Source organism: Styela clava, chromosome 6 (genome assembly GCF_964204865.1).
Source record: "Styela clava chromosome 6, kaStyClav1.hap1.2, whole genome shotgun sequence".
In the NCBI taxonomy this organism is placed as follows: domain Eukaryota; kingdom Metazoa; phylum Chordata; class Ascidiacea; order Stolidobranchia; family Styelidae; genus Styela; species Styela clava.
In genome coordinates this window covers 18439497-18452657 of record NC_135255.1, presented here as the reverse complement: position 1 = coordinate 18452657, position 13161 = coordinate 18439497, and the positions used below count along the sequence as shown (strand labels likewise).

At 34.7% G+C, this 13161-nt stretch overlaps 1 protein-coding gene across 1 annotated transcript; it reads left to right on the top strand.

Annotated features, from left to right (window-relative positions):
* Positions 1-2297: 2297 nt before the first annotated feature.
* Positions 2298-7826, top strand: LOC120332044 (uncharacterized). Its single transcript, XM_078113341.1, has 5 exons — positions 2298-2501; positions 3164-3376; positions 3440-3673; positions 4037-4205; positions 7687-7826. Exons 1-5 carry the CDS (start codon positions 2462-2464, stop codon positions 7688-7690), a joined length of 660 nt encoding a protein of 219 aa, XP_077969467.1. The 5' UTR covers positions 2298-2461; the 3' UTR covers positions 7691-7826.
* Positions 7827-13161: the final 5335 nt, after the last annotated feature.

Genomic DNA, 13161 nt, shown 5'->3' with positions numbered 1-13161 from the left:
AAATTATGGCCTAATCCTTACCTGGTACACATACTAAGTTCCGGTGTCCGCCATTTTGGGTATGAAAGCGGCTGACCGTCACGTTGTAGCTGTACATGTAATCACTTACTTGTTCTGAGAAAAACTAACAACCCTTCCACATTAGAAAGCAATCTAAACACCAAGGTTGAGAACATTCACCACTGACATGTCATGCGTTTTCGAATTGACTAAAATCGAAATTATAAAGTACTGTTGGATCTCACTGATTACTTTCTGTGAATTATATTCCTTCGAATATTTCTATTTAGAATCAGTATCTTTTTCATGTTTCAAATTTTCAGGGTCATGCATTCACCGAGAGTGCATTGCGTCTTGTGTTTTGAAATTAGTTGTTTGTTTTTATCTAGACTAGACCTTCCAATCGTATTTGTAATGTTAGAGTTTAAGCATTCGATGTTTTAAATATGCTCGTGGAATCTATTGATGCTGTGAAGAATTTTATCATAATTCTATTATCTTACGTAGACCGGTTGAACGTATGTATGCAATTGCGCAACACTTCCATACCAAATATAAAACAAACGATGAAATTTAGTGAAAAAATAAAATTAAATTTTTGTTGAGAAATCAATCGACCCAACATGATTTCTGTAGGTTGGGAAACACTGAAATACAATATGTTTCTTTTATACAAATATCGAAGAACTATTGTGTTTGTAAGAGAGGAAATTAGCAATCGGATGTAATTGGCGCAATTCACTTTGATTATAATTCCAACATGAGTTATGTCATGTTCATGTTAGATATACTATTGCGCACTATATATATAATTGTGATTTATGCGTTAATTAGAAATAATTTTGTTTGATAATAATTATTAAACATAGATCTGAGTTTCGCGTATTTTCGTTTCTCAAAATATATGACATCAATATACTGACTACTCGTGGCTGTGCTGGTTTGGAAGTAGTAATACTGAAGCAAGTTCTCTTGACGTAGAATGTACAAACACTATGGCAAACAGGTTTATGTCAAGGGGATTGTATTATGTTGTCATATTTCAAACTTGGCGATATGGGGTTACTAGTTTTATTGTGAAACGTAATATGCTTGATAGTTTCCTAAATATATAGCTAAGAAATATGCCCAATTTGTCACCATAGAAAACCATCCATCTTGACCATTTCTTAGAAACCACTAATTAAATATAGAGATATATGTTAACAATGAACTAGTTCACTGATTCACATCGTACGTACGGAAAACTACGTAAGGGCAAGCTTTCTCGACAAACCTGCTAAGAATGCAAGATAATTTATTCAAAGATTTGTATGGACATTCGAATGAGAGAATGAGATTCGAAATTTTAATAAGTCGCTAAATGAGGTTGAATATGCGTATTCGGATAAGTCATTCTAACCTCAGTAGCTCCAATATACTGCTTAAAATTATAAAACAAATAAAACAATTATACTCAATATCATTCAAGATGTTTTGCATACTAAGTTTATTTCTTTCTTAAAATATTTAACTAATTTTCATCTAAAATTGAAGGAAAAATGAGTTTCTCATTTTATTATCACCATATTTATTATTATGGTAGTTTCTGGTAGGAAAACAAACATTGGATAGAATTTACATATTTATCGAGGGGAGAGGAAAGCCTCTGAGACGACTTAATCATATGACGAACCACGGCCTCACTGGTTACCAGTCCATCTCGAGTATGGGATTAGTTGGCCAGGTATTTGTTTTCAGATGCATGGACCTGATGATGGAGGAAGCTGTGACCGACCAGAGATTACATGAACCACCCTACGGCGGCGAGAAGTCCAGCAATCCTCTCGCACATATTCATAACCTACGGAATTCGAACCCACACAGGATATTCAGATGCGCGGTGGCGAGCGTATTCCTAACACGAGCACGACCGGCCACACCCCCGAGCCACAATTTGAGTGATTCAAAAATTCCGATTTCGAATCATAATTGACAAAAATTATTCGATGGCAAAAACATTGGGGTCTGAAAGACTTTCATTTTTAACTGAAAATTACGATTCCAAAACAATTATATGTTGAATATTACCTATGAAAACTGAACCGAAGCTTCTATTTTACAGCTTCTAAAATATGTATGTAAATTTAAATTTAAAATAATTATCTGTTTTACATAGGTGACTCAGAATAAGGCCATGAATTGTCCGAAATTTACCTAATGATTTCTGCAAAATAGGGCTTTTTATAACAATAGGTTACATAATATATTTGCATTCGCTAATACAAGAGACCTATTACGAATATTTCCTGTTCATTTACATAATGAGGGAAGAGGAGACTATAAGCTGAAGTAAAGTAAACGAATTATTTTAAAAGCACGTTTGTTCCGATTTGTTGGCCTGATCAATCAGAAAAGCTCGGAAGGTGTTAGTTTTATTTAAATGAAAGTGCAATTGTACGGTATATTGAGTTCAAATTAAATGAAGAAAGCTGGAATGCTCAAAACGCTTCTATATTCAGGTAAGTTGCTGAGTGATTTAATTCTGCCAAATCACAAAATAGACTGATGAACTCGTAGGTTTATGATTAGACGTGTAATTGGCTCTAGTCTAGTTGAACAGTCTCGAATAAAATCATTCTCAGAACTGTAAGAGTATCCGGTTATGACTGCATATGTCATATATGATACAAGGCACATACATAATCGGTTTTACGAGGTCGTGGTTCATTAATGTGTGCTTTGAAAGGTGTTTTGTTCGTGAGATTCTTACTAAATGGCAAACCCGACACTCAACCCAGGTACCCCAACAGTTCGCTTCAAAAACAAAATAAAATCCCGCCCAGTACGAACGTCTGTGAACTACTTAGCAACCAACTTTTGGTATAACTATCAGTAGACGTTACGCGAGACTAACTCCCAATCACTCCTCAATGCATTTGCGCTAGTGGATCCGCATGCGTATAATGCAAGGATGCTGTAGCAGGAATAAACATGACCATACTATGCAAATCGAATGTCTTCCTGCACACTAACACAAATGTATTTTTGTACATTAAAACATTCAACCAACAAATGAAAAACATCAAAATACACGATGATGAGTAGCAACAATGAAAAAGTCGCAATAGTTGTAGGTAATTCAATCATATCAGGAAAAGCAGTTATTTGTTATTATTTTCAGCGTTGATACGTGGACTCCTTGCAGAAAACATTAATGTATGCTCACAACCAACTAGATCGATCGGATATAAGAGAAACGACAAAGTCAGCAATAGTTGGACTCTGATTGATCAAAATTGTAAATTTCAAAACGCGGTTTTACTTCTGAGATTGGCGAAGATGAATATTAAACGTAGTCAGCGCTTTCAGTGCCGCGGATATCTGGAAATTTTAGGTAACAAACTTTCAGTAATAATGGTATAAACAATATCTTGAATACAATTCTTTTTGTTTGCAGCCTATCTTGAAAGCAAGGACATTTGTGAATACCGTGTAAACACCTGCTTTGTTTTTTATCCCAAACACTCCACTTGTCTCAATGCCTCCATCGCCGACGCCTGTACCAAAGTAATATGGACCAGAATGGAGAATATTCTCCCGATTACTGTGAAGTATTCTTCGAAACATTGGGCTGGTGGCCATATTCAACAATTCGAAATTGAAATCATCTACCAGTCATTCAATTCATCAGGTAAGAAATGTAAATGCTTTATACATAGCTGTATGAACAACAGATGAAAGTCAGCTATACATTACCCGACACAATACCATTACCCAACCGAATCACTACCCTTGGATTAAATTTATTCAGGTACATGATAATCATAACGAAAATGCAGCGAGAACGCTTTATGTCGGCGGTTCCAAATCTTTTTGTTCGTGCTGCGCCAAATTATCAAAATAAAAACTTACAAAAATAAATTGCTGTCTTCAAATGAAACACAATTTTTCGATCGTTAATATGTATCTTATGCCTTATTATTAACTACACGATCGATTAAAGGGTTGTTAATGTTGAACTAAATTGAACATGATTTCATTTCTTGATTTCAAGTTGACGAAACCACAACTGTACAGCCGATGTCAACAACTGCTCAACAATCAACCGTTTTATCCAGCAATTCCGGACAAGTTCAAGCAGTGTCTTCGGAACGCACGCTTGCAATACTTTTTGGGATTCTGCTATTCATTGTTTTGATCATTCTCTTTGCGGGGATTGTCAGGTTGGTGATTACTTAAACATATTTTCGAAGGTTTTAGTGCGTTTGTTTTCAATAAAGTTCTATGGGCGGTTGAAAGATGTTTTCAAAACTATTGAAGTTTATAATTTGTGAAGTGAATTTCGATATACCAGAATTCGATATACCGGTAAAAAAAATAGTAACTTGCGTTGTAAAACAAAAAAAGGTATTCCGTTGTTTCAAAATATTTTCACTTCTCTACAAGCAATCATCTTTTATTTTTTGAAAAAAGGGAACATATATAGGCACTTTTTCTAATTATATGTGTAACGGGCAAAACCAAAGATATCGACTTTCATAATATAATAATTGTTTTCGTAAGATCTTTTTTAACTTCTGTACAGACTCTATAATCATTATGCAATCATTCTTTTTTGAAATATTCAACATATATAGACACGCTTCATAATATGTATCTGTATCGGACAAAAGGATTAACCGATGCAGGGATATCTCTTTCAGTTAGTAGTTCTCATGCAACATATCTATTTCTTTAACGTTTGTTGTATATTTTAAACATTTTGATGAGAACTCAATATGAACTATTATTTCTTAGATTAGTTGAAATAAGTTCAATTTTTTTGCGTTTGGTATACTATGCAAAGTGTATTTGTTCTTCTTTTTTGGATGAAATTGTGTAAATATTTTAAGAAAGCAATGAACTTAGCATGCAAAACATCTTGAATACTATTGAGTATAATTCTGTTCAGATCGCTCGACACCTTCCTTAGCATATTTTAAACAGTGTATTGGAGCTACTGAGGTTGGGATGAAATATTTGAATAGGCATATGCAACCTTATATAGCAACTCATTGTTATGTCAAATTTCTCATTCAAAAGCCCATACAAATATTTTCATTCCAAGCAGATTTGTCAAGAAAGCTTGCATTTCCGTGATTACCCATACGCACGTAGTATAACTGTGGACTAGTTCACTGATAAAGTGTATCGTTATATTTAGCCAATTGTTTTCAGGAAATGGTAAAATGGATGATTTTCTATAGCGATTAAATGGAGCATAAAACGAAATGTTTGGGAAGTCATCAAAATTCAAAAATAATATTTTTGCAACAAAACGAGAAACCCAGTCTTACTATAAATTTTGACGGGTTTGGTCAAAGACGGTAATTTTTATCTTTACATTGCCATCAGAAATTGAGTGTCAGATGAAATGTCGTAGAATCCGATGAGGAAATTGTGACGAATGTTTATTTCCTAAAACGCATGTTTGCGGTTATTCACATGACAATGCTTGTTCCTAAGAACCCCATTCAAGCAAATCATCACGCGTCAATGCCACAGTTTTATCTGGGAAGAATACTAACCTACAACGCAAAACTGCTTTGTACACAATACCCAAATGGTCGCCCACGAATTCCATTCACCTACATTTCAGTGTGCAAATATCACTTTGTTCTAAGTATTACTTCAGCAGTGACACTTCACAGCACTTTGCACAATATATTTGTACGTGCCATCCTATGATGCATCAGTTATATAAAAAAGTTGTAAGCATAGTAGATGAAGAATAACTCAGATATAAAAACTGTATTTACAATTTCAAGAGACGTTTCTATTCTGGCAACGTGAAAAGAGAAATACCGATGAGAAGGATGATGTCAAGATATTTCGCCTTGTATATCTTTGATGTCCTAGGCAAGTATGGCGGTACTGGGAACTTCAATGTAAACACTGTGAATGGCAAATCACTTGTACCACTGTTTTGGCTCAGAATACGTATAAAATTGGAAACAACTGATTATTTAGGTATATCAGATGGGATACATCTTAAGTTCTGGATATATATAAAAATTTGGGCAAATCGTTATAGTTAACATATGGGGTGGCATTCGTGGTAGAGACACGGTGAAAGTGTATAACAAAATCGGAACAATTGGGAAATGGTAGGACAAGAACAAAAAAGTGTGAGACGCAGTATTTTTAATACATATCTTTGTTACCTCTTCTGCAATAATCGCGATTTGGAATGCGTTTCAAAAAGTGTTATTGTTTGACTCAAAATCGAATCCGGCACTCAACATAATATACCCCCAGCAGATTGGGGGAAACCGTACAAAATTGCAGAGCGCTGTTTTTGTACACTGTTATTATGCAGAAGAAGTTATTTCCACAGACCACTCTGAATATTGCTGTAGTATTGGTTTACAATAAGCAATAATCTGATATCAGTGACATCTAATTAAAATATTCTGCAACAGCAAAGAAGAAAATGAATATATTAATTATTTATATGAACATGAATTAATCATATCACGAGAAAAAATATATTGTCAAATTATTTTCAGCTTTGGCACGTGGACTTCTTGGAGAAAACATAAATGTATGCCCACAACCGATAAGATCTATCGAGTATAAGAAATATAATAAAGTCAGCTTTAGATGGACTCTGACCAATCAAAATTGTAAATCCAAAAACGAGGTCTTACTTGTGAGATTGACGAAGATGGATCTAAAACCTTTCTCCGACTGTTACGTATCTCTTACCATTTCAGGTAAAGCATTTTTCACCAACAATGGTGCAAACAACAAACACGGTCTCAAACATATTTCATTCTCGTTGCAGCTTATCTTGAAAGCAATAATATTTGCGAATACCATGAAAACACCTGCTTCGTTTTTTTCTCCAAACGCTCTACTTGTGTCAACGCCTCCATTGCCGACGCTTGTACCAAAGTAATATGGACCAACATGGAAAATATTTTCCCAATTACTATTGAGTATGAGTCCGAATATTGGGTTTTTAAGCTTTGGCAACACTTCGAAATTAGAATCATCTATCAGTCATTTACCTCATCGGGTAAGAAATGAAAATGCTTTATACACGACTATAGATAGAAGCAACATATGTACAGTGGCGTATCTAAGGTATGACAGCCGTGGCTTGTGCCATGGGTGCCGAATGGATTGGGCGCAAAATGAGTAAAAAGTTCTAATCGTAAAATGTTTCAGTAAAATATTCTCAACTTGGAGAAGAATTAAAACTCAAATTTTTACTTAATTAAATAATTGTTGCCAGTCAACGATCAAGAGCGCGCATTTGCAAACATTGTCACTGGTGCCATTTTACGTACATACGTCACCTGAGGAGCATTACCCAACCCAATACCATTACAAATCCAACTACACTATTAAAGCCATAGTTACCCACAGTGGACACAATAACTAGATAACCCTTGAATTTAATTCATGTTATGAAATTCAAATAATGATGATTATAACAAAAATCAACGAATGCAGTGGAAACGGTGGAAGCAATCAACCAAGAATGAATTTTCATGAAGTGCTCATCCTAGTTATTTATTCCGCACTGGATTACGAAGGATGCGGTATATTATGGAGATAAATATTTTATAAATAAAAAAATACTTGATTGGTTAATAAAATGATTGAGGTTGCACGCCGTTAACAAGTTGGTAATATTGAACATAATTTAATTTGCAGTTGACGAAATCGCAATTTTACAGCAGATGTCAACAACTGCTCAACACTCGACCAAAATTTCTGAACAAGATCAAGCAGTATTTACGGACCGCAAACTCGCAATAATTTTTGGGATTCTTGTGTTTATAGTTTTGGTCGCTCTATTTGTGGTGATTGTCAGGTTGGTGACTATTTATTACGAAGCGATTCGGTATAAAATACTGTATATAGTTATGAATCAATCGATAATTTTAGAGTCTTATATTAGTCTTGTATAAGCAACCGTTGAGTTGCATGTTTCCAAACATATTGAAAGAGATTGAATTGCTAGATAGCAACAACCAGAATTTGCAAACAAAGAATTCCAAACATGCTGCATCCTTTGTGGGTTTTAGAAAACGGGAAAAACCTTTTTGAATCATATCAAATATGTTCAAAAGTAGGAAATAGTAATAGGGCGAATCTACTCACAATAATTTTTTCACCCTAATTTTAGATGTCGAAACATCAGTTACCAGCTACAAGGACAGCCAACTGCAAATGTGGAAGTCGCGAATACAAGCCAGGGAAATAAATGCGAACATGTATACAGCGTTGTTAATGAGGCATCTAATGCCAGATCCGAGCAAGAAGTTGTTGTCAACGAAATCTATAATTTGTAATGTGATTTTTCCCGATCAGAATTCAAAGCCGATTGTAACTTGCGTTGAAACATAGAAGGAAAATGTGTGAAATTATTTCGACTGTTCTAAGATCTTTTTTTTTACTTTTCTAGAAACTATATAGGAACATATGCAATCTTTTTTTTAATTTCTGAAACAGGGAAAACATATACTGGCACGCTTCATAATGTATATCTGTATCGGGCAAAAGCATCAACCGATGCAGGGATATCGACTTTCAATTACTAGTTCTCATGCAACTTTTCTGCAATACCTTTAATATCGTTTGTTGTATATTTTAAAACTAAAATTAAACTTTTCGTGGACTCAATATGGACTGTTTCTTAGGTTAGTTATATAGGTTTCAATTTTTATTTGAAATAGGCTCAATTTTCAGAGTTCTGTTGGGTAAGCAAATTGTATTTTTCTTTTTTTTGGATGAAATTGTGTAAATAATAAATATTGTAAGAATAAAATAAACTTAGAGTGCAAAACATCTTGAATGATATTGAGTGTAATTCTATTAGGGTTGCTTGCCCCCTCTCTAGCATATTTTAAGCAATGTATTGGAGCTAGTGAGATTAGGATGACTTATCCGAATAGACATATTCAACCTCATTTAGCAAATTATCGAAATGTCAGATATTTCATTCAATAGCCCATACAAATATTTGAATAAACTATCTTGCATTCCAAGCAGATTTTTTTGAAGAAGCCTATTTACGTAGTTTCCTGTACGTACGTTGTGAATCAGTGGACTATTTCATTGTTGACGTTTATCGTTATATCTAGCCAGTCGTTTCGAAGAAATTGTCAAGATGGATGATTTTCGATGATGAAAAATGAAGCAAACTATACATTTGGGAAAACTTCAAGAATATTAAGTTTCGCAACCCCATATCGCCACGTCACAGTTTAAAATATGACATCACATTCCCAAGCCCTTGAAATGATAATTCGGTATACTTAAGTGTTAACATAGTATTGTGTCAAAATTGAACGAAACAAAAATCAAAATTACTGCCTTCCTCTTATTGGACACGAAATGTACATATGGGTTGTTTTGTTATTATGTTGTTGTTCCTTCACCTGTTGTTGGTATTTTTCTCATTGGTATTAACGCTTTTCTACGGGATTCGTTTATTGTGTTCGATGACGTCATACAAAATTTCCCAATGCTAGACCCAGAACTTATTTTGCTTTTCACTTTACAAGAAAACGTAGTTTTATTGCTTGATAATGGTATTCCAAAGGGTATTTTTACTCTGTTGATAATGAATTGTTTGAACATAATGGCATTTGGAAACCACCAATCAAAATATCATTATAAATTCCACTGTAATGATAGACAAGGGACTCATGTATGCTAAAAGCCTCTTTGGAGGGGGGACACAAGCCATAAAAGGTTGGGAAACACTGTATCAGCGATTTCAAAGCTCATATATTTTAGTAAGAATTCTGGTCACATTTTCATTTCGCTGCCAAGTGGATGGATAACTAATTACGATAAAACAAATCTCATTGCTCTATAAAAAACAAATCTCATTGCTCTATAAAAATGTAACCTGTCATTTTTTAATGTGGACAGCAAAGTTTTACTTTGTATTTGCATACCTGTATTAATATATAAATTTTTCGTAGTAGAAATACGTATAGGTAATGCATTTAGGTAGGCATAGACAACATACAATGCGCAGCCACGCAATATTTATCAAATAGTATTTTAACACGAGTGTATACAAGAGAATACGGTGGAAGTGGAGCGCGATTTATTGTATGGAACATCCGAACTACATATAGCAATACTTTGTGTCAATAGCCTTTCTATAGATTCCACGTAAACTGTCAATAACTCGCATTGCCACATATAGTGCATAGCAACTTCCTTATGTCTATAGCAGTGGGGGGTAGGCGAAACCAGTGTGACCTCCAAAGGCGCACGGTGTGGTTCGAAAGGAACAAGTGTCTTACTTTTGCATCGAAATATTTCAAGAAATGAATAAAATGTTCTTTATATTGTTATTGATAGGTAAGGTTCATTTTTTTTTCTATTTGTTGGGCAGGGCAACCTTTTGTAACGGATTAACTGAATTTCATACCTATTTCCTGCTGAAAATTCCTAGCCTTACCTATATGCGGTAATTTATATATAAAAGCCAATAAAAATCACTTTGAAAATTTATTTGAATGAAGTAAGTTAAATATATATTTTATTATATATATATATTTTTGTATAAGTTTTAGCGCATCAAACATTTTAGCGCTCTCTATCTTAATCAGACCCGTTATATTTGTACTTGATAGATAGCTCAAACAGTGACCATAGTTTATGTTATGTTTCGCGAACGTCAAACTTCTCCTCTAACCCAATTATTTTACTTGTATATCGTCTGTAAGTTTTCGGAACTTTGGTGCCATGTTGTTGTACAAACTATTTAGCCCAGTGAATCTCAATTTTTCGACCTCGGCGGACCAGTGAAATAATATAAAAAAAAGCCGGAAACTCCGCTGATAGTTAAAACCCGCACTCAACCCTTCTTGGTACTTTCTGCTTGGTCGGCGAGAAAACGGTGATAAATCGTGAAATTAAAAATTCATAACGATCGGTGCGTTTTTCGCTGTTTCCATGAAAACGAAACTTAAGTTCAGACTTTCGATGAGGCGCACATTACTAGGGTGACAAAATAACTCACGACTGAAAATTCAGTTCAGCCATTAGGGCGTTACTGATTCAACGCACATACAGTATGATCGAGAATACGGGTATCTTATAGCGGAGATCCAATAACCTCGCCGACCGATAACAATATTTGAAATGAATGTAACAGAAAATAACAACTTGTGTTGAGTAACATACTTTAATGTTTCGTCACAGACATAAATGAGAATCAAAAAACAGTTTAACGAGAATATCGATCGGAGATCGAAGACTTATTGATCGAAACTGCGGTTTCGATTCATGACTCTATAGTGACACCGCGTGTCCCATCACTAATTAAATAATAACTCGCTAATTATACAACATATTTCATCTAAAATCAATAGGCTTCTGATCCGAGATATGATGAATGAACATGCAAAATTTGGAGCAGATTCAACCTCGCGTTCGAGGATATCGCGTTCATCTATCAGACAAACAAACAAACATACAGACAAATACCAATCAACATACTTACCGATCTAAAGATCGATAAGTAACAACAAACGATCATGGCATCGTATGAAAACCAGGTTGAAAAATCTCTGAAATTCGAAATAACAACGAAACGCATTCATGTGCCCATAGGTGGATTTGTTATCAATTTTTCCGATACATACGAGGTAAAGATTTTGCATAGGAAAAATGCCTAAAAGCATTCAAATCGTCTTTTTGAAGGCTAATACAATTCAAACATTGACGCGTTGACGATTTTCCATCGATCCCACCTTTATAATAAACTTGCTGTCGTGGAACATTGTGAAAAAAGTCCCTTACTTTCACATTCTCTCATTTGAACGATACAACTAGAGTTGGATAAAATCTCTTGATAAGTAAGCTGTTCGTTTTACTTAATTGACGAAAAGTGAAACCCGTTTGGCTGAGATAAACGCTAAGATTGAATGCATTGCCCTGTTACAAACTAAGCCCATATAGTATACAATAGAAGTCTCAAAAACTATTGACTACAAATTTGTTATGTTACTCATAACTGAATAACTCTGTATAGTAGGCTTAATAATATATATATGTATTGGTGACCGTACATTTGAACCCATGCGTATATCCGCGGGTTCAATCTATATGCGGGTGCTAAAACCCATGGGTTAGGGTTAGTATGGGATTACCTATCCGTGAAACAAAAAAAATGCCATAGGTGCAATAGCATACAGGTGCAATTGTCATGGGTGCAAATGTACGTGGGTTCAAATGTAATGGAACCATAAGGGCTATTGTCTATCAGTCATAGATACGGAATAAAGCAGTTTTCTCGCAGCGTTAGCAGACATGGTCACGAATAGCAAATATTTTCACAAACAAGTAACGCGTAAAAATGTGGATGCCTCCGTAGCCCGGAAATTGATTTTAGACAAAAACAATAGGAGACCTCTGAGATCCATCCTACAACATTCAAGCTGCAATCTTTTATTAGACACGTTTAGTGGCCATAACGATCGTTTCAAAATTTTGTTGTTATTGTTATTTTCTTTCGTCATTTTCATTAAAAAATCGCTTTTCTCTTCGAATACTGGACCAATTGCTTTGAAATTTTCAGTGATTAAAGATAAAATTTTTCTCCAGAAGGCTATTACTTTTTTTTTGCTATGACGTTATCAAAATTATTGCCATTGGGTGGCGCTACATGTCCATATATTTGAGCATAGCTCTCGTCTTCATTGTTATGCGCTTTTCTGTCTTTTTGAATTTCTAAAATAATCGTTCCGGTTGATCACGAAAATATATAAAAAATCAGCAATACGTGTACGTTCGAGTAATTTACCTTTTCGACTGGATTGCAAAAGTTAGCTGCAGTAAGTAATTGCGAGTTATTCACTATACTGCGGATGGGTCGCTGGTCCATGATATAGTTTGTCAAACAGGTATTTATTTTTAATCGAATACGTTAAATTACACTTCTAGATGCTCTAAATGTCTGTGTGCACTTCAGAGCAGTGTCTTAACTTTGGTAGAAAGTTTGCGTAGCGTGTTGAAGGTTAACTCGTGAGATATCGTTCAATCCCACCAATCCCTATACCTATTCGCATTTTATTCGCGATTTCATATGATCTTCAAGTTGTATGCTTTTATAGCGACCACTCTGTAAAATATTTATAAACAGCAGCTATGACTGATAAG